Source organism: Ranitomeya imitator, chromosome 1, assembly GCF_032444005.1.
Source record: "Ranitomeya imitator isolate aRanImi1 chromosome 1, aRanImi1.pri, whole genome shotgun sequence".
NCBI classification, from domain to species: domain Eukaryota; kingdom Metazoa; phylum Chordata; class Amphibia; order Anura; family Dendrobatidae; genus Ranitomeya; species Ranitomeya imitator.
In genome coordinates this window covers 837,611,287-837,636,311 of record NC_091282.1, presented here as the reverse complement: position 1 = coordinate 837,636,311, position 25,025 = coordinate 837,611,287, and the positions used below count along the sequence as shown (strand labels likewise).

The following is a 25,025-nucleotide window of genomic DNA, read 5'->3' as shown; positions in this document are numbered from 1 at the left end:
CAAAACTATGAATTAACACATGTGGAATTATATACTTAACAAAAAAGTGTGAAACTGAAAATATGTCTTATATTCTAGCTTCTTCAAAGTAGCCACCTTTTGCTTTGATTGTTTTGCACACTCTTGGTATTCTCTTGATGAGGTTCAAGAGGTAGTCACTGGAAATGGTCTTCCAACAAGCCTTCACTCTGCAGTCCAGCTCACCCCAAACCATCTCGATTGGGTTCAGGTCTGGTGACACTGGAGGCCAGGTCATCTGGCGTAGCATCTCATCACTCTCCTTCTTGGTCAAATAGCCCTTACACAGCCTGGAGGTGTGTTAGGGGTCATTGTCCTGTTGAAAAATAAATGATGGTAAAAAACTAAACGCAAACCGGATGGAATAGCATGCCGCTGCAAGGTGCTGTGGTAGCCATGCTAGTTCAGTATGCCTTCAGTTTTGAATAAATCCCCAACAGTGTCACCAGCAAAGCACCCCCACACCATCACACCTCCTCCTCCATGCTTCACGGTGGGAACCAGGTATGTCCATCCGTTCACCTTTTTTACGTCGCACAAAGACATGCTGGTTGTAACCAAAGATCTCATTTGGACTCATCAGACAAAATCACAGATTTCCACTCATCTATTGTCCATTCCTTGTGTTCTTTAGCCCAAACAAGTCTCTTCTGCTTGTTGCCTGTCCTTAGCAGTGGTTTCCTAGCAGCTATTTTACCATGAAGGCCTGCTGCACAAAGTCTCCTCTTAACAGTTGTTGTAGAGATGTGTCTACTGCTAGAACTCTGTGTGGCATTGACCTGGTCTCTAATCTGAGCTGCTGTTAACCTGCGATTTCTGAGGCTGGTGACTCGGATAAACTTATCCTCAGAAGCAGAGATGACTCTTGGTCTTCATTTTCCTGGGGCGGTCCTCATGTGAGCCAGTTTCTTTGTAGCGCTTGATGGTTTTTGCAACTGCACTTGAGGACACTTTCAAAGTTTTCCCAATTTTCGAACTGACTGACCACCATTTCTTAAAGTAATGATGGCCACTTGTTTTTCTTTACTTAACTGCTTAACTGGAGGAGCGTGCACCTCCATGTGTTGCTATGCGGCCGCACGCTCCGCTCTGGAGTGCCGGCGCCAGAGCTTGGTTTTCACATGCGAGACACGGACGTATTTCTCGCAAATGGAAACAAGCCCTAATACAAATTCTAGCAGTCTATTCAGTAGGTCTATTAGCTGTGTATCCACCAGACTTCTGCTCAACACAACTGATGGTCCCAACCCCTTTTATAAGGCAAGAAATCCCACTTATTAAACCTGACAGAGCACACCTGTGAAGTGAAAACCATTTCTGGTGACTACCTCTTGAAGCTCATCAAGAGAATGCCAAGAGTGTGCAAAGCAGTCATCAAAGCAAAAGGTGGTTACTTTGAAGAACCTAGAATATAAGACATATTTTCAGTTGTTTCACAATTTTTTAAGTATACAATTCCACATGTGTTAATTCATAGTTTTGATGCCTTCAGTGTGAATTTACAATTTTCATAGTCATGAAAATACAGAAAAATCTTTAAGGCGTGTCCAAACTTTTGGTCTGTACTGTGTGTGTATATGTATGTATGTATGTGTGTATGTGTGTGTGTGTGTATATATATATATATATATATATATATATATATATATATATATATATATATATATATATATATATATATATATATATTCTCCCGATTCTAACGCATCGGGTATTCTAGAATATGCATGTCCACGTAGTATATTGCCTAGCCACACAGTATATAGCAGAGCCACGTAGTATATTGCCCAGCACAGTGGCACGGAGTATAGAGAATTAAGAAAAAAAAACATATACTCACCTATAGCCCATTGAAGTCCTGCTATACTTACCCTTCCGCCGCCTTTCTCGCTCCTCTCCACGCTCCCGGCACCCCTCCATTGCAAGCGGCAGCTTGCGGTCCCGTCCCAGGGCTGGTGTGAGCAGGACCTATGATGTCGCGGTCACATGACCGACCGTGACGTCACGGCAGGTCCTTGTCCCACACCAGCCCTGGGACGGGAGCGGAACCTGCCGCTTGCAATGGAGCGGTGCCGGGAGAGTGGAGAGGAGCGAGAAAGGCAGCGGAGGGTGAGTATAGCAGGTTTTTTTTTTTTTTTTTTTTTAAATTATTTTTAACATGACATATTTTTACTATTGATGCCGCATAGGCAGCATCAATGGTAAAAGGTTGGGGACACAGGGTTAATAGCGGCGGTAACGGAATGCGTTACCGCCGGCGTTAACCCTGTGTTAGCGGTGACCGGAGGCGAGTATGGAGCGTGCGGGGAGCGGAGCACCGGGGACACAGTGCGGGGAGCGGAGCGCCGGGGAGCGGAGTGCCGGGGACACAGACTACGTGGAGCGGAGCGCCGGGGACACAGACTTCGGGGAGCGGAGCGCCGGGGACACAGTGCCAGGAGCGGAGCGCCGGGGACACAGACTACGGGGAGCGGAGCGCCGTGGACAGTGACTGCGGGGAGCGGGCGCCGGGCACTGACTGCGGGGAGTATGGAGCGGCCATTTTCTTCCGGACTGTGCCCGTCGCTGATTGGGCGTGGCTGTTTTGCGGCGACCAATCAGCGACTTGGATTCCCATGATAGACAGAGGCCAGGACCAATGAATATCCGTGACAGAAGGACGGACAGACAGACAGAAGTACCCCTTAGACAATTATGTATATAGATTTTCCGGCGTATAAGATGACTTTTTAACCCCTGAAAATCTTCTTAAAAGTCGGGTGTCGTCTTATACGCCGGGTGTCGTCTTGTACACCCGGTGCAGACACCAGTGTGTATATGGTGGGTGGGGGGAGTGGTCCCAATGACAAAGAGGGGGCGTCTCACAGGAAAGTGAGAGTGGAGTATCCTCCATTACCTCATTGTAGCTGCAGCGTGGGGTCTCTGTGCTGGGAGTGGCGGCTGCTCCTCTTTGTGCCGCGTGGGTGCTGTGCTGTGGGGCGGCGGCTCCTCTTCATGCAGCGTCGGGACTCTGTGCTGTGGGGCGGTGGCGGCGTATCTTAGTGCAGAGTCAGTCGAGGCTCCTCCGGCATTTCCTCAAAGCCTGGAGGCCCCGGCAGCTCCATTGCTGCGATGCGGTGGCCGCCGGGAAAATGGCCGCTGGGGGGCGGCGCATGCTCAGATTCAGATCTCGTCCCGAGATCTCGGGAGACTAGATCTGAATCTGAGCATGCGCCGCCCCCAGCGGCCATTTTCCCGGAGGCCACCGCATCGCAGCAATGGAGCTGCCGGGGCCTCCAGGCTTTGAGGAAATGCCAGAGGAGCCTCGACTGACTCTGCACTAAGATCCACCACCCCACAGCACAGAGCCCCGACGCTGCACGAAGAGGAGACGCCGCCCCACAGCACAGCAAAAAAAAAAAGCTAGATATGCCATTTAATTTCTCTGTCCTCTGATGTGATCACACATCAGAAGACAGAGAAATATGGTCTCCGATCGCCCCCTAAGGCTGCCGTCACACTAGCAGTATTTGCTCAGTATTTTACATCAGTATTTGTAAGCCAAAACAAGGAGTGGAACAAATAGAGGAAAAGTATAATAGAAACATGTGCACCACTTCTGCATTTATCACCCACTCCTGGTTTTGGCTTACAAATACTGATGTAAAATACTGACCAAATACTGCTAGTGTGACGGCAGCCTAATACTTACCAGTGCCTCCCGGTGTCCCTGGATCCTCCTGCACAAAAATGGATAGAGATAACCACTCCAAAAGAGAGCACACCGCTATATATTTATATATAAAGAGGCAATATATAGCGGTGTGCTCTCTTTTGGAGTAGTTCTCTCTATCCATTTTTGTGCTATCTACGCTACCACTCTTGTTGCACCCCTCCAACCGACAGTATACTATATACTATTAGTAGTGCGCCAGTGTTTCTTTTCTTATACCTGGATCCTCCTGCTTCCCCCCCCCACGCCGCTGGTGTCTTCTTCTGGTAAGAAAATGGCAGGCGCAAGCGCAGTACGCCTGCCGAGATCTACCGACCAGCAACAATAGGAAGATTTTTCCTATGGGTTCATTTTGGTCACTGTAATAGACCCTATCACAGTGATCAAAATAAAAAAAATAGTAAATAAACCCCCCCTTTATCAGAAAAAATGTATTTATTTCCATTTTCCCATTAGGGTTAGAGTAGGATTAGGGTTGTGGCTAAAATTACGGTTAGGGTTAGAGTTTGGATTAGAGTTAGGATTAGGGTTGGGATTAGGGTTAGGTTTGGGGTTGGGATTAGTGTTACAGGTGTGTTGGGGTTAGGGTTGGGATTAGGGTTAGGGTTGGGATTATGGTTGGGGGTGTGTTGGGGTTAGGGATGGAGTTAGAATTGGGGAGTTCCACTGTTTAGGTACACCAGGGGGTCTCCAAATGCAACATGGTGCCACCATTGATTCCAGCCAATTTTGTGTTCAAAAAGTCAAATGGTGCTCCCTCCCTTCTGAACCCTGCCGTGCTCCCAAACAGTGGTTTACCCCCACATATGGGGCATCAGGCTACTCAGGACAAATTGGACAACAACTTTTGGGGTCCAATTTCTCCTGTTACCCTTGTGAAATAGAAAATTGCGGGCTAAAAAATCATTTTTGAGGATTTTTTTTTTTTTTCAGGGTTCTGCGTTCTAAACTTCTGTGAAGCACTTGGGGGTTCAAAGTACTCACCACACATCTACATAAATTCCTTAAGGGGTCTAGTTTCCAAAATGGTATCACTTGTGGTGGGTTTCGTCTGTTTAGGCACATCAGGGGCTCTCCAAACGTGACATGGAATCCGATCTCCATTCCAGCCACATGGCATCCGATCTCAATTCCAGCCAATTCTGCATTATAATAATAATAATAATTTTATTTATATAGCGCCAACATATTCCGCAGCGCTTTACAAATTATAGAGGGGACTTGTACAGACAATAGACATTACAGCATAACAGAAATACAGTTCAAAACAGATACCAGGAGGAATGAGGGCCCTGCTCGCAAGCTTACAAACTATGGGGAAAAGGGGAGACACGAGAGGTGGATGGTAACAATTGCTTTAGTTATTCGGACCAGCTATAGTGTAAGGCTCAGGTGTTCATGTAAAGCTGCATGAACCAGTTACCTGCCTAAGTATGTAGCAGTACAGACACAGAGGGCTAATACTGCATAAAGTGTATGAGAACATGATGCGAGGAACCTTTTTTTTTTTTTTTTTTTTTTTTATTATAAACAGGCCACACAGGGATCGTTAGGTTAATGCATTGAGGCGGTAGGCCAGTCTGAACAAATGAGTTTTTAGGGCACGCTTAAAACTGTGGGGATTGGGGATTAATCGTATTAACCTAGGTAGTGCATTCCAAAGAATCGGCGCAGCACGTGTAAAGTCTTGGAGACGGGAGTGGGAGGTTCTGATTATTGAGGATGCTAACCTGAGGTCATTAGCGGAGCGGAGGGCACGGGTAGGGTGGTAGACTGATACCAGGGAGGAGATGTAGGGTGGTGCTGAGCCATGGAGTGCTTTGTGGATGAGGGTAGTAGTTTTGTACTGGATTCTGGAGTGGATGGGTAGCCAGTGTAATGACTGGCACAGGGTAGAGGCATCGGTGTAACGGTTGGTGAGGAATATGATCCTGGCTGCAGCATTCAGGACAGATTGGAGCGGGGAGAGTTTTGCAAGAGGGAGACCGATTAGTAGAGAGTTACAATAGTCCAGACGAGAATGAATAAGTGAAACAGTCAGAGTTTTTGCAGAGTCGAAATTAAGAAAAGGGCGAATTCTAGAAATTTGCATTAAAAAAGTCAAACGGAGCTTCTTCCGAGCTCTGCCGTACGCCTAAACAGTGGTTTACCCCCACATATGGAGTATCGGCGTACTCAGGAGAAATTAGACCCCCACAGTTGTGCAATTTCTCCTGTTATCCTTGTGAAAATATAAATTTGGGGGCGAAAAATCATTTTTGTGGAAAAAATATATATTTTTTTATTTTCACGTCTCTACATTATAAACTTCTGTGAAGCACTTGGAGGTTCAAAGTGCTCACCACACATCTAGATAAGTTCCTTTAGGGGTCTAGTTTCCAAAGTGATGTCACTTGTGGGGGCTCTCCTAACTCGACATGGCGTCCAATCTCAATTCCAGTCAATTCTGCATTGAAAAAGTCAAATGGAACTCCTTCTCTTCCAAGCTCTGCCGTGCGCCCAAACAGTGGTTTACACCCACATATGGGGTATCTGCGTATTCAGGAGAAATTGCACAACAACTTTTGTGGGGGGTTTTTCTCTTTCTACACTTGTGAAAATAAAAAAAATGGTTCTGAAGTAAAATGTTTGCAAAAAAAAAAGTTAAATGTTTTTTTCTTTCCATATTGCTTCAGTTCCTGTGAAGCACGTACAGGGTTAATAAACTTCTCGAACCTGGTTTTGAGCACCTTGAGGGGTGCAGTTTTTAGAATCATATTACTTTTGGGTATTTTCTATCATGTAGACCCCTCAAAGTGACTTCAAATGTGATGTGGTCCCTATATAAAAATAAAAATGGTGTTGTAAAAATGAGAAATCACTGGTCAACTTTTAACCCTTATAACTTCCTATCAAAAAACATTGTTTCCAAAATTATGCTGATGTAAAGTAGACAATGTGGGAAATGTTAAATATTTTGTTTGACACATATGTGATTTAAGGGCATAAAAATTCAAAGTTTGAAAATTACAAAATTTTAAAATTTTTCACCATATTTCCGTTTTTTCATAAATAAACGCAAGTAATATCGAAGAAATTGTACCACTAAGGCTACGTTCACATTTGCGTTGTTGGGCGCAGCGTCGGTGACGCGATGCAACCAACAATGCATGTGCACAACACTGCGTTTTGCGACGCATGCGTTGTCATAATAAAGCACAGAGCAGGAATTCCGGCGCAGGAGAAACGCTACAAGTAGCGTCCTCTGCGCCCTGCCAGCGTCTATATGATGCATGCGTCGTAAAACGCAGTACAACGCATACCGGCGCATGTCCATGCACCCCCCATGTTAAAGATAGGGACGCATGCGTCGGTATGCGTCGACGACGCTGCGCCCAAAGGCGCAAATGTGAACGTAGCCTTACATGAAGTACAATATGTCACAAAAAAACAATCGTAGAATCAGCAGGATCCGTTAGTGTTCCAGAGTTATAACCTCATAAAGTGACAGTGGTCAGAATTGTAAAAATTGGCCTGGTCATTAAGCTGCAAATTGGCTCCGTCACTAAAGGGTTAAAAAAAGTGTTAAAAATATTTACCGTATATACTCGCGTATAAGCCGACCCCCCCCCTAATTTTGCCACAAAAAACTGGGAAAACTTATTGACACGCGTATAAGCCTAGGGTGGAAATGCAGCATTTACCAGTGAATTTCAAAAATAAAAATAGAACATTATTTCCCCATAGTTGTGCCCCATATAGTGCTCTGCACCGTTCATTTTGTCCCATAGCTGTGCCCCATATAGTGCTCTGCACCGTTCATTTTGTCCCATAGCTGTGCCCCATACTGTGCTCTGCACCGTTCATTTTGTCCCATAGCTGTGCCCCATACTGTGCTCGGCACCGTTCATTATTGTCCCATATCTGTGCCCCATATATGCTCTGCACCGTTCATTTTGTCCCATATCTGTGCCCCATATATGCTCTGCACCGTTCATTTTGTCCCATAGCTGTGCCCCATACTGTGCTCTGCACCGTTCATTTTGTCCCATAGCTGTGCCCCATATAGTGCTTGCACCGTTCATTTTGTCCCATAGCTGTGCCCCATATAGTGCTCTGCACCGTTCATTTTGTCCCATAGCTGTGCCCCATACTGTGCTCTGCACCGTTCATTTTGTCCCATAGCTGTGCCCCATACTGTGCTCGGCACCGTTCATTATTGTCCCATATCTGTGCCCCATATATGCTCTGCACCGTTCATTTTGTCCCATATCTGTGCCCCATATATGCTCTGCACCGTTCATTTTGTCCCATAGCTGTGCCCCATACTGTGCTCTGCACCGTTCATTTTGTCCCATAGCTGTGCCCCATATAGTGCTTGCACCGTTCATTTTGTCCCATAGCTGTGCCCCATATAGTGCTCTGCACCGTTCATTTTGTCCCATAGCTGTGCCCCATAAATGCTCTGCACCGTTCATTTTGTCCCATATCTGTGCCCCATATATGCTCTGCACCGTTCATTTTGTCCCATAGCTGTGCCCCATACTGTGCTCTGCACCGTTCATTTTGTCCCATAGCTGTGCCCCATAAATGCTCGGCACCGTTCATTTTGTCCCATATCTGTGCCCCATATATGCTCTGCACCGTTCATTTTGTCCCATAGCTGTGCCCCATACTGTGCTCTGCACCGTTCATTTTGTCCCATAGCTGTGCCCCATAAATGCTCGGCACCGTTCATTTTGTCCCATATCTGTGCCCCATATATGCTCTGCACCGTTCATTTTGTCCCATAGCTGTGCTCCATATAGTGCTTGCACCGTTCATTTTGTCCCATAGCTGTGCCCCATATAGTGCTCTGCACCGTTCATTTTGTCCCATAGCTGTGCCCCATACTGTGCTCGGCACGGTTCATTTTGTCCCATAGATGCTCCACATATATCTGTGCCGCTGCTGCTGCAATAAAAAAAAAACACATACTCACCTCTCTTGCTTGCAGCTCCCGGTGTCCGGTCCCGGCGTCTCTCTCTCCGCTCTGACTGATCAGGCAGAGGGCGCCGCGCACACTACGAGGGGCGATCCAGAAGAAATTATAATCAATACTAAACACAATGAATATAGTCAAATTTTTTTTAATTTTTTTACGTAGTTTCCTAACAAGTCTATACATTTAGTCCATCTCTTTTCTAAACTTAGAATTCCCTTAGAAAAAATTCTTGATCTTGACCCTCAAAAAAATCCCCAACAGCGGTTATCACGTCGCTATTGTCATCTAATTTCTTGCCCCGGAGGTGTTCCTTGAGCTGAGGAAAGAGAAAGAAGTCACTGGGGGCTAGATCTGGCCAATAGGGGGGGGGGGGGGGGGGGTGTTCCACCCGTTAAAAGCCCGCTTCTTGAATGGTAGCCATGGCAACTGCAGCTTTGTGAGCCGGCGTTATCTTGGTGAAACACTCCAGCCCGCAGTTTGCCGCGCCTTTTCTCCTTGATAGCCTCCCACAATCTTCTTATTTGTCCTGCGTAGTAGGAGCCCTTAACAGTAGCTCCCTTCTCCAAATAGTCCACCATAATTCCTTCAGCGTCCCAAAAAACGGACGCCATAACCTTCCCTGCTGAGCTTGACACTTTGAATTTCTTCGGCGTCGGCTCGTTTCCACGTCATCGATTGTTGTTTAGTTTCGGGATCAAAGTGGTGGATCCAGGTCTTGTCCATGGTCAAAAAACGTGACAAAAAAATTTCCTTGTCTGCTTGGAACTTTTCGAGATTTGCTATTGAAATGTCAACTCGTTTCTTCTTTTGCTTGTCGGTTAACATTTTTGGCACCCAACACGCGGAGACCTTTCTCATATGCAATTCTTTTGCAATGATTCTTTGAATACTGCCATATGAGATCCCGGTGACCTCAGCTACATGCCTGATATTCACTCTTCGATCGGCCAATACAACTTCTTCAACTTTTTTCACGTTTTCTTCATTGAGGGACGTGGATGGGCATCCTTCACGATGTTCATCTTCCGTCGATGTTCTTCCCAGCTTAAATTCCTTGGCCCAGCATGCAACTGTGGAATATGGAGGAGAAGAGTCCCCCAATGTTTCCACCAAGTCGCTGTGTATGTCTTTGGTAGTCATTTTTTTCAAGCAGAGGTATTTGATGACAGCTCTGAGCTCGTTTTTTTCCATTTTGATGTTCACTCCTCGGCAGTTCATATTCAAATGAATGTAGCTCCCGGGAATCGTGGTCTATTTAAGTGATTTTTTTTTTTCCTGGACTAGTGGGTACCTGAGAGAAGAAAACATTTTATTTTAATTTCTGTGTGCAATAGAAATAACCGATTATCATTACTTTTGGATCGCCCCTCGTATATGCGTCATCGCGCCCTCTGACCTGAACAGTCAGAGCGCAGACTCTGGGAAGATGGAGGCGCCGGGAAGATGGAGCGGCGGCTGGAACGCGGACAGGTGAATATTACATACTTACCTAGTCCCAGCGATCCTGGCGCTGTCCCTGCCGTCCCACGGTCTTCGGTGCCGCAGCTTCTTCCTCTATCAGCGGTCACCGACACCGCTGATTAGAGAAATGAGTAGGCGGCTCCACCCCTATGGGAGGTGGAGCCGCTTATTCATTTTTCTAATGAGCGGTCCCACGTGACCGCTGAAGAGGGGAAGAGCTGCAGCACAGAAGACCGTGGGACGGCAGGGGGAGCACCAGGATCGCTGGGACTAGGTGAGTATGCCTCAGCGCCCTCTCCCCCTCACCCGCCGACCCTGCCACCCACCTTGACTCGAGTATAAGCCGAGAGGGGCACTTTCAGCCCAAAAATTTGGGCTGAAAATCTCGGCTTATACTCGATTAAATACGGTAATCTTTTAGGCCGGTTTCACATTAGCGTTTTGAGGAGCTGCGGACTTCCTCCATGAAGCCCTGCCCTCGGCCGCACCTCCACCGCTAGCTCTGCCTACTTCTGCATGCGGCCTGCGTACCTATCTTTAACATTAGGTACGCAGGATGGTTCCGCATGCGTCGTTTTGACGTTGCGGCGACCAGCGTAGGACGCAGCTGGTTGCAATTTCTTTTTTTTTTTCCCGCATCGTCAAAACGACGCATGTGGAAGCATCCGCATACAGCCTCATGACCTGCGTACCTAATGTTAAAGATAGGTACTCCTCAAAACGCTAGTGTGAAACTAGCCTTAATTTGGATGAGTCTGTATTTATGATGACGCTATAGTTAGAAAATCACAATTCAAAATATGATCCTGCAGAGATCCCAACTTGAATTCCTGAACTAATGTAACCAAACACACATGCATTTTTTGAAAAATGTTATAATACATATTTTTCCATAATCCACCATCAAAATTTTGAATTGGACTCCTCATAACAAAACATCAAGACTGCAAAAATTATAAGGAAACGAGCACTCACCATCTGTGCAAAATGTCTTTCCTTTATTGAGGCTTCATATTAAAAAAGCAGGGTATAGCAGGGAGAACCTGAGGTTCCAAGTGACGACGATCGTTTCGCTCTCCTGAGCTTCTACGGTAGACCCGTTTAATATGAAGCCTCAATAGAGGAAAGACATTTTGCACAGATGGTGAGTGCTCGTTTCCTTATAATTTTTGCTGTTACAGATATCTTTTTCTGTTTTCTACGAGCACCCAATTCTGTTGTGGCGAATATAGCGCTCAGCTGTCTGCAGGTGGAGCACAGGTGTGTCGGAGCTGATTGTGCGTCTGACTTTTTCTCTTTGACTTTTCTTAAAATATCAAGACTTATTACACATCAAATTAAAGCGTGTACAATTCTCAACAAAATGGTGCCACTTCAATTTCTTTATCGTATTTCTAGTTCTAGATGTCATTAAAAAATGTAAATTCATAGAAGCCTAAAATTTTGGCTTTTGCAAAACCTTGGAAATCTATAAAAAAAAAAAAAATTGAAGATAAAAATTCAAAGCTTTTTATTTTTAATGGGAACTTCATCTTTATCTTCTGCTGCTGTCCAAGAAGGCTCCCCTGTCAAGGACAGGAAACCACTGATGCGGAGAGGCGCCACACTTTTTATCTTAAAGGTTTTATGTCCTTAATGGTTGGATCCCCTCTCTCGTTTGTGCTCTCATGGGTGACAAAAAAAAGTTTTTACTTACACACAAAAATTGCAAGGCTCGTTTTGAGTTTGCCAAAAGACATGGGAAACTCCCCAAATGTATAGAAGAAAGTGCTGTAGTCAGATGAGACCAAAATTGAACTATTTGGCCACCAAGGTAAACAGGATGTCTGGTGCCAAACCAACGCAACTCGTCACAAAATGAACACCATCCCACAAGGAAACATGGTGATGGCAGCATCATGCTGTAGGGTTGTTTTTCGGCAGCAGGGACAGGGAAAATGGTTTGAGTTGAAGGCAATATGGATGGTGTGTAATATTCTTGAGCAAAACCTGATTGTCAGTGTTTTGAGGCTGAGACGGAGGTTCACCTTTCAACAAGAAAATGACCCAAAGCATACTGCTAAAGCAACACTCGAGTGGTTTAACCCCTTTACCCCCAAGGGTGGTTTGCACGTTAATGACCGGGCCAATTTTTACAATTCTGACCACTGTCCCTTTATGAGGTTATAACTCTGGAACGCTTCAACGGATCCCAGTGAATCTGACATTGTTTTCTCGTGACATATTGTACTTCATGACAATGGTAAAAATTCTTTGATAGTACCTGCGTTTATTTGTGAAAAAAACGGAAATTTGGCGAAAATTATGAAAATTTCGCAATTTTCCAACTTTGAATTTTTATGCAATTAAATCACAGAGATATGTCACACAAAATACTTAATAAGTAACATTTCCCACATGTCTACTTTACATCAGCACAATTTTGGAACCAAAATTTTTTTTTGTTAGGGAGTTATAAGGGTGAAAAGTTGACCAGCAATTTCTCATTTCTACAACACCATTTTTTTTTAGGGACCACATCTCATTTGAAGTCATTTTGAGGGGTCTATATGATAGAAAATACCCAAGTGTGACACCATTCTAAAAACTACACCCCTCAAGGTGCTTAAAACCACATTCAAGAAGTTTATTAACCCTTCTGGTGCTTCACAGGAATTTTTTGAATGTTTAAATAAAAATGAACATTTAACTTTTTTTCACAAAAAATTTAATTCAGCTCCAATTTGTTTTATTTTACCAAGGGTAACAGGAGAAAATGGACCGCAATCATTGTTGTACAATTTGTCCTGAGTACGCCAATACCCCACATGTGGGGGTAAACCACTGTTTGGGCGCATGGCACAGCTCGGAAGCGAAGGAGCGCCATTTGACTTTTCAATGCAAAATTGACTGGAATTGAGATGGGACGCCATGTTTCGTTTGGAGAGCCCCTGATGTGCCTAAACATTGAAACCCCCCACAAGTGACACCATTTTGGAAAGTAGACCCCCTAAGGAACTTATCTAGAGGTGTGGTGAGCTCTTTCACCCACCAAGTGCTTCACAGAAGTTTATAATGTAGAACCGTAAAAATAAAAAATCATATTTTTTCACAAATTCTTTTCGCCCCCAATTTTTTATTTTTCCAAGGGTAAGAGAAGAAATTGGACCCCAATAGTTGTTGTACAATTTGTCCTGAGTAAGCTGATACCCCATATGTGGGGGTAAACCACTGTTTGGGCGGATGGGAGAGCTCGGAAAGGAAGGAGCGCCGTTTGACTTTTCAATGCAAAATTGACAGGAATTGAGATGAGACGCCATGTTGCGTTTGCAGAGCCCCTAATGTACCTAAATAGTAGAAACCACTCACAAGTGACACCATTTTGGAAAGTAGACCCCCTAAGGAACTTATCTAGATGTGTGGTGAGCGCTTTGACCCACCAAGGGCTTCACAGAGGTTTATAATGGAGAGCCGTAAAAATAAAACAAAAATTTTTTCCCACAAAAATTATTTTTTAGCCCCCAGTTTTGTATTTTCCCGAGGGTAACAGGAGAAATTGGACCCAAAAATGTGTTGTCCAATTTGTCCTGAGTGCGCTGATACCCCATATGTGGGGGGAAACCACTGTTTGGGCGCATGGGAGGGCTCGGAAGGGAAGGAGTGCCATTTGAATGCAGACTTAGATGGAATGGTCTGCAGGCGTCACATTGCGTTTGCAGAGCCCCTAATGTACCTAAACAGTAGAAACCCCCCACAAGTGACACCATTTTGGAAAGTAGACCCCCTAAGGAACTTATCTAGATGTGTGGTGAGCGCTTTGACCCACCAAGGGCTTCACAGAGGTTTATAATGGAGAGCCGTAAAAATAAAACAAAATTTTTTCTCTTACTCCCATGACGGCACCACGGAGAGAGGGATCCGCCCTCAGGGACAGGAAACCCACAGGTTAAAAAGGCGGGACCTCTCCTCCACCTCAGTTCGGTTTCCTGTCCCTGACGGGGAACCCACAGTTACCTGACGTCGCGGGATACCGGGGACCATCTGGCCGAATTCAGGCAGCGGGGGGCCCTGCCGCGGTCGTAGGTGGAGGTTCTCCCTGAAGGCACAATCCGGGGTCGGCGAGCCTTGTACGAATGTGCAGGGAAGAGGCAGTGAAGAGGACACCAGTCTGCCTCTTTCCTTCAGCAGCAGCAGCTGGTAATAGGTAGCGGCGGCTACCTGGTATGTTACCGCCGGCTTAGGGCCCCGGGAGGAGGTGGCGGCGGTCACCAGCAGGAAGCGCCAACAGGAGACAGCAGCGGCGGCTGCTGCAAGGCTTCCGTCCCTCCTGGGAGCCGACAGGAGCACGCGCGCGCGTGGGGCTGGCGGCGCATGTGCGGTGGTCATTTCCGGGTCGGCGCAGGGCACCTCTGGGAATCTGGATGCCGCTTTGCGCCGTATGCTACAATATGAAAGCGGAAGAAAAAGAACGCTAGGGGCGAAGCCGCTGATCAACAAGTTTCAAAAAAAAAAAAAAAAAAAACAGCTAGCAGAGGAAACTGCAATCCCCGCAGAGAGAAACGCCCGCAGCAGCGCCATCACCCGCAGCGGAGACCGCAACAGCAGGGCGGACCTGTGCAATGCCACAACTCGGGATCCCAATGCAGCAGAGGCTCCAGCGGATCCGGGAGAAAATCAACGGTTCAAATGGAGGCTTCCCCAAACACCAGAACCGGTATCTCCCCCACATTAGGAGGGTAAGTGACCTCCGTGAATGTATATATTCCAAATAGGGATTCATTGTGGAAAGGCACATCGAAAATTAAACATAAAGTGTGCCCACTTTGCTCCACAAATTTACCCGCTACCTGGGTAAAGAAACTCTATGCGACATGCTTAGAGAACACCATAAGTGAAGAAACCCCAAGATTCACTTCTGATCTTAAGGACTTAATTAAGTCTCAAGTGAAAGATGCGCTGAAAAGCGTAAAAAACCGTAAAAGAAACGCAAGGCCAGACATAAATCCCAGGAGTCTAGCGTTAACTATAATTCAGATAGCTCTACGTCCTCCTTTGCATCCTCAAAGGGTGGAATCTTATGTTTGACGGACTAGAACAAAGGAATCGCAGGGCGTTCCTGTTAAATAAAAAATTCGGGCCCTAATAAAAAAGGAGTGGTAAAGACCAGATAAAGTCTGTTAACACCTAAGAAAAAATACCCATTCTACCAAAATTAGATGTCGCAATTGCGAAGACCTCTAAAAAAAAAAAAAAAAAAAAATTTTTTTGCATTGCCCTTTGAAAGCATAGGAACTCTCAAAGACCCTATGAATAAAAGGGCCGACATCTTCTTAGAAAAGGCTCCTGGGAAGCAGCTAGCGGGGGTTTAAATCCCGGGATAGCTGCTACATGTACTGCCAGAGCATGACTAGATCACCTGGAGACCCAATTAAAAGATAAGACTTCAAGAGAATCTATACTAGTCTCGGTGTCAGTAATGAGGGGGCCGCAGCATGTATAGCGAACTCCTCCATAAATTCAGTGAGACTGACAGCAAGATCAGCCTCATTCTCAAACGCAGCAAAAAGAGCGCTATGACTGAAGTGCTGGCCAGATGATCTACAAACTAAGGCCAAGCTTTGCTCCATACCATGTCAGGGCGAATTTTTATTCAGGCCTCCCTGGATGATATTCTTGGGAAAGCTGTGGACAAAGTAAAAAAAAAAAAAAAAAAAACCTTCCTAGGTTTTCCCAATCAGTCTCATAGACGGCCCTTTTCAAGGTTGAGGATGGGAGGACAAGATTTAAAGGCAGAGGCTTCATGTTTAACAAACAGGATAATAAGCGGCCCCAATGAAGGTGCGCCTCAGGTAGGAGGGAGACTGACATACTTTCTCCAATTGGGAAAAAAATAAAAAAAAAAAATTAAAAAAATCAGTAAACATAATCAAGACGGGTCTGAAGTTGAATTTCCATACGATGCCACATCATCAATTTGTCGCAACACCACAGAGGGAATCAGATATCAAATAGCTGGCCATTCAAAAGTAAGTCTACAGTCTCCTTTTTGAAGAACGTCCTACAGGAGGTCCTACAGCAGGAGGGGACAACAGGTTTCTACTCCCCTCTTTTTCTATGGACAAAGCCAGATGGAATTTTCAGGACAATAATAAACCTGAAGAACTTAAACAAATACCTTGTGATAGACAGCTTCAAGATGGAAACAATAAAATCATGTGTCAGAACCCTTCATCCGTCTTGCTTTATGACTGTAATAGACCTAAAGGACGCATACTACCATGTGCCGATCCATCCGGATCACCGAAAATATCTGAGTGGCGGTAGTGATGCAAGGGGAATTGAGGCATTATCAGTTCAAAGCTCTCCCCTTTGGTCTTGCCATAGCCCCGAGGGTGTTTAAAAAATTAATGGCAGAAGTGATGACTCACATAAGGGAACAAGAGGGGTTAATTGCTCCTTATCTGGACGACCTCCCAGTGATGGGCAGATCCTCTCTCCATTGCAGTTAGCAGTCGGACAAAGTGACGACAGCCCTATCAAATCTGGGTTGGGTTTTGAACCTAGAGATATCCAAAATTATCCCAACACAAGTACAGCAGTACTGGGGGACAATAATAGACTAAAAAAAAAAAAAAAAAAAGGTCGTCTAACAGAGTTAAAAATTTCCAACATTACACAATTGGTGGAGCACTTATAACATTCTCCAGTCTTTTCTTTAAGGAAAGTAATGTCTATATTAGGATCGATGACAGCCTGCATCCCGACGATCCAGGGGGCTCAGTATCATTCCAGAGATCTCCAGTGGGAAATCCCACCTAGAGGGAGATTTAGGAAAGCGCTTGGAAAACTCCTCGCAGACAATGACTTCCCTAGCCTGGTGGATAGACTCGACCAATCTCGCCAGGGGGGTTCCATGGATATGGCCGGTCTCAGTAACCCTCACCACGGATGCAATTCCATGGGGTTGGGGAGCTCACTTAAAAGATCAAATTGCCCAGGGGCCATGGTCAGAGGGGGAAAGCTCTTCACTTCAAACATGAAAGAGTTTTTTGGCAGTAAATACGCGCTAGACCATTTCTCAGTTCCCCTCCGTTCCCATCACGTAAGGGTACTGACAGACAACAGGACGGTAGTGGCGTATTTGAATCACCAGGGGGGTACGAGGTCCCAATCCCTGATGGAAGTAACGAAATCCATTCTTTTTCAAGCAGAATCCAACCTATCCCCCCTAACAGCCCTACTTATCAAAGGGTCAGAAAATCAGACAGCAGATTTCTTAGCAGAACACAGCTAAAACAGGGAATGAAACCAGCAAATATTCAATCACATAGTGGACCGTTGGGGGACCCCGGATATAGATCTATTCGAGAGCAGTCAACACCAGAAAACAGAGAAATTCTGTCCAATAAATCCACGGGGGAATCCAGAGACCGTAGACGCCTTTCTAATTCCCTGTAATTTCCAAATAACATACGCCTTTCCCCCGATAGCATTGATTCCATTAGTCCTGGGGAAATTCCAGGACGACAGAGCAAAGATGATCATGATAGCCCCTTTTTTGGCCAAAAAGAACGCGGTTCCCAAGGCTACGCCTAATGTCGGTAACAGACCCTTGGGTCCTCCCTGAATCTTCTGCGCCAGGGGCCAATAAACCATCCACAAGTAAAAAAAAAAAAAACTTGCATATGGCAGCCTGGAATTTGAGAGGGAACTTTTGACCAGGAAGGGTTTTCTCCAAATTTAGTCTGAACTCTGTTAACCAGTAGGAACCGAGTAACTAACAGTGCGTATGGCAAAGTCTGGAAAAGATTCCTCTCTAATTCAGGTATCAGCTTATCGGGAGAGACCCCAGTTCAGGAAATACTAGAATTCCTCCAAAAAGGATTAGAGAAAGGCTTGGCAACGAGAACTCTAAAAGTTCAAGTCGCAGCATTGGGCGCCCTTTATAACTGTGACTGGGAAGGGAACACTAGATTAAAAGGTTCGATAAAGCTTTAACTAGATCTAGGCCAGTGGTACTACGCTTCCTGGGATCTGAACGTAGTACCTTCTGCACTAACCAAAGCGCCTTTTGAACCCTTATCAGGCTTCCTTAAAAATAGTTTCCCTGAAAACCTTCCTTCTGGTAGCACTAACCTCGGCTTGCAGGATCAGTGACTTACAGGCTCTATCAGCTTATCTGCCTCTAAACCAGATATAAAAGGACCGTGTAGTCTTTAAAACTGATCCATCCTCCCTTCCTAAAGTGGCATCACGCTTCCATAGATCCCAGGAGATATCCTTACCATGGTTTTGTCCAAACCCCAAAAAATAAAAAGGGGAAAAACCTTGCACACACTGGATGTGAAGAGATGTCTCACCCAATATATATATCAGCCATGAGGGAGTGTAGGAAAGGGAGGTCTCTGTTTGTCTATTTTCAGGGGCCAAACAAAGGACACAAAGCATCAACAGCCACGTTGGCAAGATGGATATGGGACGCCATTGCCCTGTCATACGCCTCATCCAAGGAAGCCACTCCAGAAGGAATTAAGGCTCATTCAACAAGATTGGTGGCGACCTCTTGGGCAGAGCGAGCTGGAGCATCACTTGACCAGATATGTAGAGCAGCCACTTGGTCCTCTTCCTCTACTTTCTTTAAGCACTACCAGCTTGACCTATCTTCCTCTTCAGACTTAACCTTCGGGGGAAGGGTTCTGGAGGCAGTAATCCCACCCTAAAACTCACATCCTATGAAATTCTCTCCGTGGTGCCGTCATGGGAGTAAGAGAATATCGTAGTTACTCACCGATAACGGTATTTCTCTGATCCCATGACGGCACCCGTATATTCCCTCCCTTCACATATGGGTGTGCACACTTCTAGTTAGCCATTAATGCTTAGCCACGCGGTGGGGAAAAGAAAAAAAAAAAAATTTTTTAATAACAATATAATGATGATAAACGATGACTTGAAAGACTTTCTGTGTGTGTAAATAACTACTTAAGTTACAGATGAAGTCCTGTCAAGGATCTATAAAACAAACTGAGGTGGAGGAGAGGTCCCGCCTTTTTAACCTGTGGGTTTCCTGTCCCTGAGGGCGGATCCCTCTCTCCGTGGTGCCGTCATGGGATCAGAGAAATACCGTTATCGGTGAGTAACTACGATATTTCCCACAAAAATTATTTTTTAGCCCCCAGTTTTGTATTTTCCCGAGGGTAACAGGAGAAATTGGACCCAAAAATGTGTTGTCCAATTTGTCCTGAGTGCGCTGATACCCCATATGTGGGGGGAAACCACTGTTTGGGCACACGGGTGAGCTCGGAAGGAAAGAAGCACTGTTTTACTTTTTCAACGCAGAATTGGCTGGAATTGAGATCGGACGCCATGTCGCTTTTGGAGAGCCCCTGATGTGCCTAAACAGTGGAAACCCCCCAATTATAACTGAAACCCTAATCCAAACACTCCCCTAACCCTAATTCCAACGGTAACCCTAACCACACCTCTAACCCTGACACACCCCTAACCCTAATCCCAACCCTATTCCCAACTGTAAATGTAATCTAAACCCTAACTGTAACTTTAGCCCCAACCCTAACTGTAGCCCTAACCCTAGCCCTAACCCTAGCCCTAACCCTAGCCCCAACCCTAGCCCTAACCCTAGCCCCAACCCTAGCCCTAACCCTAGCCCTAACCCTAGCCCTAACCCTAGCCCTAACCCTAACCCTAGCCCTAACCCTAGCCCTAACCCTAGCCCTAGCCCTAACCCTAGCCCTAACCCTAGCCCTAACGGGAAAATGGAAATAAATACATTTTTTTATTTTTCCCTAACTAAGGGGGTGATGAAGGGGGGTTTGATTTACTTTTATAGCGGGTTTTTTAGCGGATTTTTATGATTGGCAGCCGTCACACACTGAAAGACGCTTTTTATTGAAAAAAATATTTTTTGCGTTACCACATTTTGAGAGCTATAATTTTTCCATATTTTGGTCCACACAGTCATGTGAGGTCTTGTTTTTTGCGCGACGAGTTGACGTTTTTATTGGTAACATTTTCGGGCACGTGACATTTTTTGATCGCTTTTTATTCCGATTTTTGTGAGACAGAATGACCAAAAACCAGCTATTCATGAATTTCTTTTGGGGGAGGCGTTTATACCGTTCCGCGTTTGGTAAAATTGATAAAGCAGTTTTATTCTTCGGGTCAGTACGATTACAGCGACATCTCATTTATATCATTTTTTTATGTTTTGGCGCTTTTATACGATAAAAACTATTTTATAGAAAAAATAATTATTTTGGCATCGCTTTATTCTCAGGACTATAACTTTTTCATTTTTTTGCTGATGATGCTGTATGGTGGCTCGTTTTTTGCGGGACAAGATGACGCTTTCAGCGGTACCATGGTTATTTATATCTGTCTTTTTGATCACGTGTTATTCCACTTTTTGTTCGGCGGTATGATAATAAAGCGTCGTTTTTTGCCTCGTTTTTTTTTCTTACGGTGTTTACTGAAGGGGTTAACTAGTGTGCCAGTTTTATAGGGCGAGTCGATACGGACGCGGCGATACTAAATATGTGTACTTTTATTGTTTTTTTTTTTTTTTTATTTAGATGAAGAAATGTATTTATGGGAATATTTTTTTTTTTTTTCATTATTTAGGATTATTATTTTTTTAATTTTTTTTACACATTTGGAAATTTTTTTTTTTACTTTTTTACTTTGTCCCAGGGGGGGACATCACAGATCAGTGATCTGACAGTTTGCACAGCACTCTGTCAGATCACTGATCTGACATGCAGCAGTGCAGGCTTCACAGTGCCTGCTCTGAGCAGGCTCTGTGAAGCCACCTCCCTCCCTGCAGGACCCGGATCCGCGGCCATCTTGGATCCGGGACCTGGAGCAGGGAGGGAGGGCGGCAAGACCCTCGCACCTTCCTCCCTGCGCGGTGCTTCCCTGCACCGCCGGCACATCGCGATCATCTTTGATCGCGGTGTGCCGGGGGTTAATGTGCCGGGGGCGGTCCGTGACCGCTCCTGGCACATAGTGCCGGATGTCAGCTGCGATAGGCAGCTGACACCCGGCCGCGATCGGCGCCGCTCCCCCTGTGAGCGCTGCCGATCGCATATGACGTACTATTGCGTCCTTGGGAAGTAGGGCCCACCCCCCATGGACGCAATAGTACGTCTGATGGCAGAAAGGGGTTAAGGAGAAAAGTGTAGATGTTTTGGAGTGGCCTAGTCAAAGCCTAGACTTAATCCAATTGAGAATCTGTGGTCAGACTTGAAGATTACTGTTCACCAGAGGAAACCATCTAACTTGAAGGTGCTGGAGCAGATTTGGCTTGAGGAATGGGCAAAAAACCCAGTGGCAAGATGTTGAAAGCTCATAGAGACTTATCTAAGCAACATGCAGCTGTAATTGCCACCAAATGAGGCTCTACAAAGTACTAGAGAGGGGAAATATATATATATATATATATATATATATATATATATATATATATATATATATATATATATATATATATATATTATACACACACACACACACACACACACACACACACACACACACACACACACACACACAGTATTATTGCCCCTCCACTAAATTTGTTGTGTAGTGTTACCTAATTTTACTTTTTACAGTGTTAAATACAATTGTATTTCAACTTTGTTTCTTTCACAGAAAGAAATGACACTGAGGATGTGCCACTGAGATGGGATTTCCCTCTTCATTATCCACTTCTCCTTGTTGCCTGTGGAAGTTTAACTGCTGAGATTTGCCCCTCTGCAACAGAGGGTTTCTTGGGAGAAGAAACTCTTTGAGTTTTTTACAATGAATAGTTCACTGTATGTGATGTATTTTTAATCTATTTTTGATAGCATACACTTCTATCAAGCTGTGATAACTGAAGGCACCCTTCTTAAAAAAGTTGTACATTTCTGTCTCTTGAGATTTTATTTTTATATCTTGGCATTCTAGACATTGTTTACCTTTAGACTTTTCCATTAATGCAATAATTCCAGGTCTGTAGTATACAAACCATCTCAGGTTCTTGTATTTTAAATGACATGTTTACTGTTTGTATGACATTCACTGCCAGACAGACTTTAGCTGATTTCAATGGCTTTCCATGTTTGGTCTGTGTAAAAGATAACCTTGCTTAATTCAATTAAAGTATTTCTGCACTAATGTGTCTTGCTTGTATGAATCACTGTAATACCAGTTTGAGTGTTTTTTTTTCTGTTTCTTTTTAACCATTGAAAGAATTTAACAGCATAAAATGTATACTTTTTTCCACAAAGATTTTTTTTCAGTGTCATTACATTGTATAACACTGTAAACATGCTTTTGCCCATTGGTTTTCAAGTCATATGTTTAACAAATGACAGAAAGAAGCATCATGCCTAGAGTTAGCTGTGTTTTTTAAAATAAAAATTCCCAAAAGGCTAAAAAGCTGCAGAAAAATCCAAAATGCTCCTATTGTTTTAAAGTGAACCTGTGAAGTGAAAAAACTTTATTAATCTGCAGATATGGGATTAATCTACCGGTTAATAGCATTTTGAACTCACTCTTATAGCTCCGTTGTCGGGAGGAAATTAACTTTATGCCTCCCGTTAGCGTTTGAGTTTGTCATAGAGGTGGCACCGGCACAGTTTCAGTCACCGCTTTGCGTATAGAGAGCTGCACCCAGCTGCCAGTAAGTGCCAGGGAGTAGGGTTGAGCGAAACGGGTCGAACATTTTCAAAAGTCGCCGACTTTTGGCGAAGTCGAGTTTCATGAAACCCGATCCGACCCCTGTGCGTGGTCGGCCATGCGGTACGCGACTTTCGCGCCAAAGTCGCGTTTCAATGACGCGAAAAGCGCCATTTCTCAGCCAATGAAGGTAAACGCAGAGTGTGGGCAGCGTGATGACATAGGTCCTGGTCCCCACCATCTTAGAGAAGGGCATTGCAGTGATTGGCTTGCTGTCTGCGGCGTCACAGGGGCTATAAAGGGGAGTTCCCGCCGACCGCCATGTTACTGCTGCTGATCTGAGCTTAGGGAGAGGTTGCTGCCGCTTCGTCAGAAGCAGGGATAGCGTTAGGCAGGGTCCATTAACCACAAAACCGCTTGTGCTGTAGCGATTTCCACTGCCCAACACCACCTTCGGTGTGCAGGGACAGTGGAAGCTCCTTTTTTTTTTTTTTTTTTTCCTCAGCGCTGTAGCTCATTGGGCTGCCCTAGAAGGCTCCCTGATAGCTGCATTGCTGTGTGTACGCCGCTGTGCAAACCAACTGCTTTTTTCAAAGCACAAATCCTCTTGTTCCTTCCTTTCTGCACAGCTATCTTGTTTGTTTGTCCACACTTTTTATTTAATTTGTGCATCAGTCCACTCCTTAATGCTGCCTGCCATACCTGGCTGAGATTACTGCAGGGAGATAGTAATTGAAGGACAGTTCCTTTTTTTTTTTTTTTTGTGGGAGATTAAGATTGACATTTCTGCTAGAGTGCCATCCCTGTCTGTGTCATCTCTCACTCAGTGGGCCATGGAAAGCCTATTTATTTTTTTGCTTGATTTGGGTTCCAAAATCTACCAGAAAAAATCACATCAATCAGTGGGAGAAAAATATTGGCCTCAGGGCTTGTGTGCCACTCCTTACTCCTGTGTGTGCCATCTCTCACTCAGTGGGCCATAGAAAGCCTATTAATTTTTTTGCTTGATTTGGGTTCTAAATTCTACCTGAAAAAATCAATCAATCAATCAGTGGGAGATTAATATTGGCCTTTGGGCTTGTGTGCCAGTCCTAAGCGTGCCATCTCTCTCACAAATAGTGGGCCATAGAAAGCCTATTTATTATTATTTTTTTTATTGGGTTTATAAATTTTCCCTGGAAAAAAAAAAAAATGGGAGATTAATATTGGCCTCTGGGCTTGTGTGCCAGTCCTGAGCGTGCCATCTCTCTCACAAATAGTGGGCCATAGAAAGCCTATTAATTTTTTTGCTTGATTTGGGTTCCAAAATCTACCAAAAAAAATCACTAAATCAATCAGTGGGAGATTAATATTGGCCTCTGGGCTTGTGTGCCACTCCTGAATCCTGTGTGCGTCATCTGTCACTCAGTGGGCCCTAGAAAGCCTATTTTTTGTTTTATTTGTTTTCTAAATTCTCCCTGAAACAATCATTTTATTTTCTTTGGTTTCTAAATTATTCCTGAAAAAAATCATTTTTGTATTTTTTTTTCTCTCAAGTCTCCCTGAAAAAAAAAAAAAAAAAATCTGTGGGAGATTCATATTGCCCCTTCTGCTTGTGTGCCAGTCTTGACTCCTGGGTGTGCCATCTCTCTCTCCCCAATTGTGGGCCATAGAAAGCCTATTAATTTTTTTGCTTGATTTGGGTTCCAAAATCTACCAAAAAAAATAACTAAATCAATCGGTGGGAGATTAATATTGGCCTCTGGGCTTGTGTGCCACTCCTGACTCCTGTGTGCGTCCTCTCTCACTCAGTGGGCCCTACAAAGCCTTTTTTTTTTTTTTTCCTAAATTCTCCCTGAAACAATCATTTCATTTTGTTTTATAAATTCTTCTGTAAAAAATAATTTTTTTTTAATTTTTTTTTTCCTGAAGTCTCCCTTTTAAAAAAAACAAACACAAATCAGTGGGAGATAAATATTTACATTTGCGCTTCAGTGACAGTCCTGCGTGTGTGCCATCTCATTTGTTGCCAACAACAACAGAGTGTGTAACATTGTGCCTGATTTTCGTTGTGGTCTCACCCACCTGTAAAGGGGTAGCTAAATCATACTGAAGTTATAGCTCACCGTGTAAGTTGTGTGACAGCAACAAATACCGTTAGTTTGGTAACGTTTTTAAAACAATGAGGAAGTCTGGTGGAAGAGGTCGTGGCCGGGGGCGTTCATTGTCAGC

General features: G+C 44.6%; 1 protein-coding gene across 3 annotated transcripts in view; it reads left to right on the top strand.

Annotated features, from left to right (window-relative positions):
- MOB3A (MOB kinase activator 3A) overlaps positions 1-22,310 on the top strand; it is a 74,521-nt gene extending 52,211 nt beyond the window's left edge. For all 3 annotated transcript variants that reach the window (XM_069740652.1, XM_069740653.1, XM_069740651.1), the window contains one exon: positions 21,804-22,310. In XM_069740652.1, the coding sequence (XP_069596753.1) occupies positions 21,804-21,833 (30 nt within the window). In that variant the 3' untranslated portion in view covers positions 21,834-22,310. The remainder of the gene's footprint in view (positions 1-21,803) is intronic.
- The last annotated feature ends 2,715 nt before the right edge of the window (positions 22,311-25,025 follow it).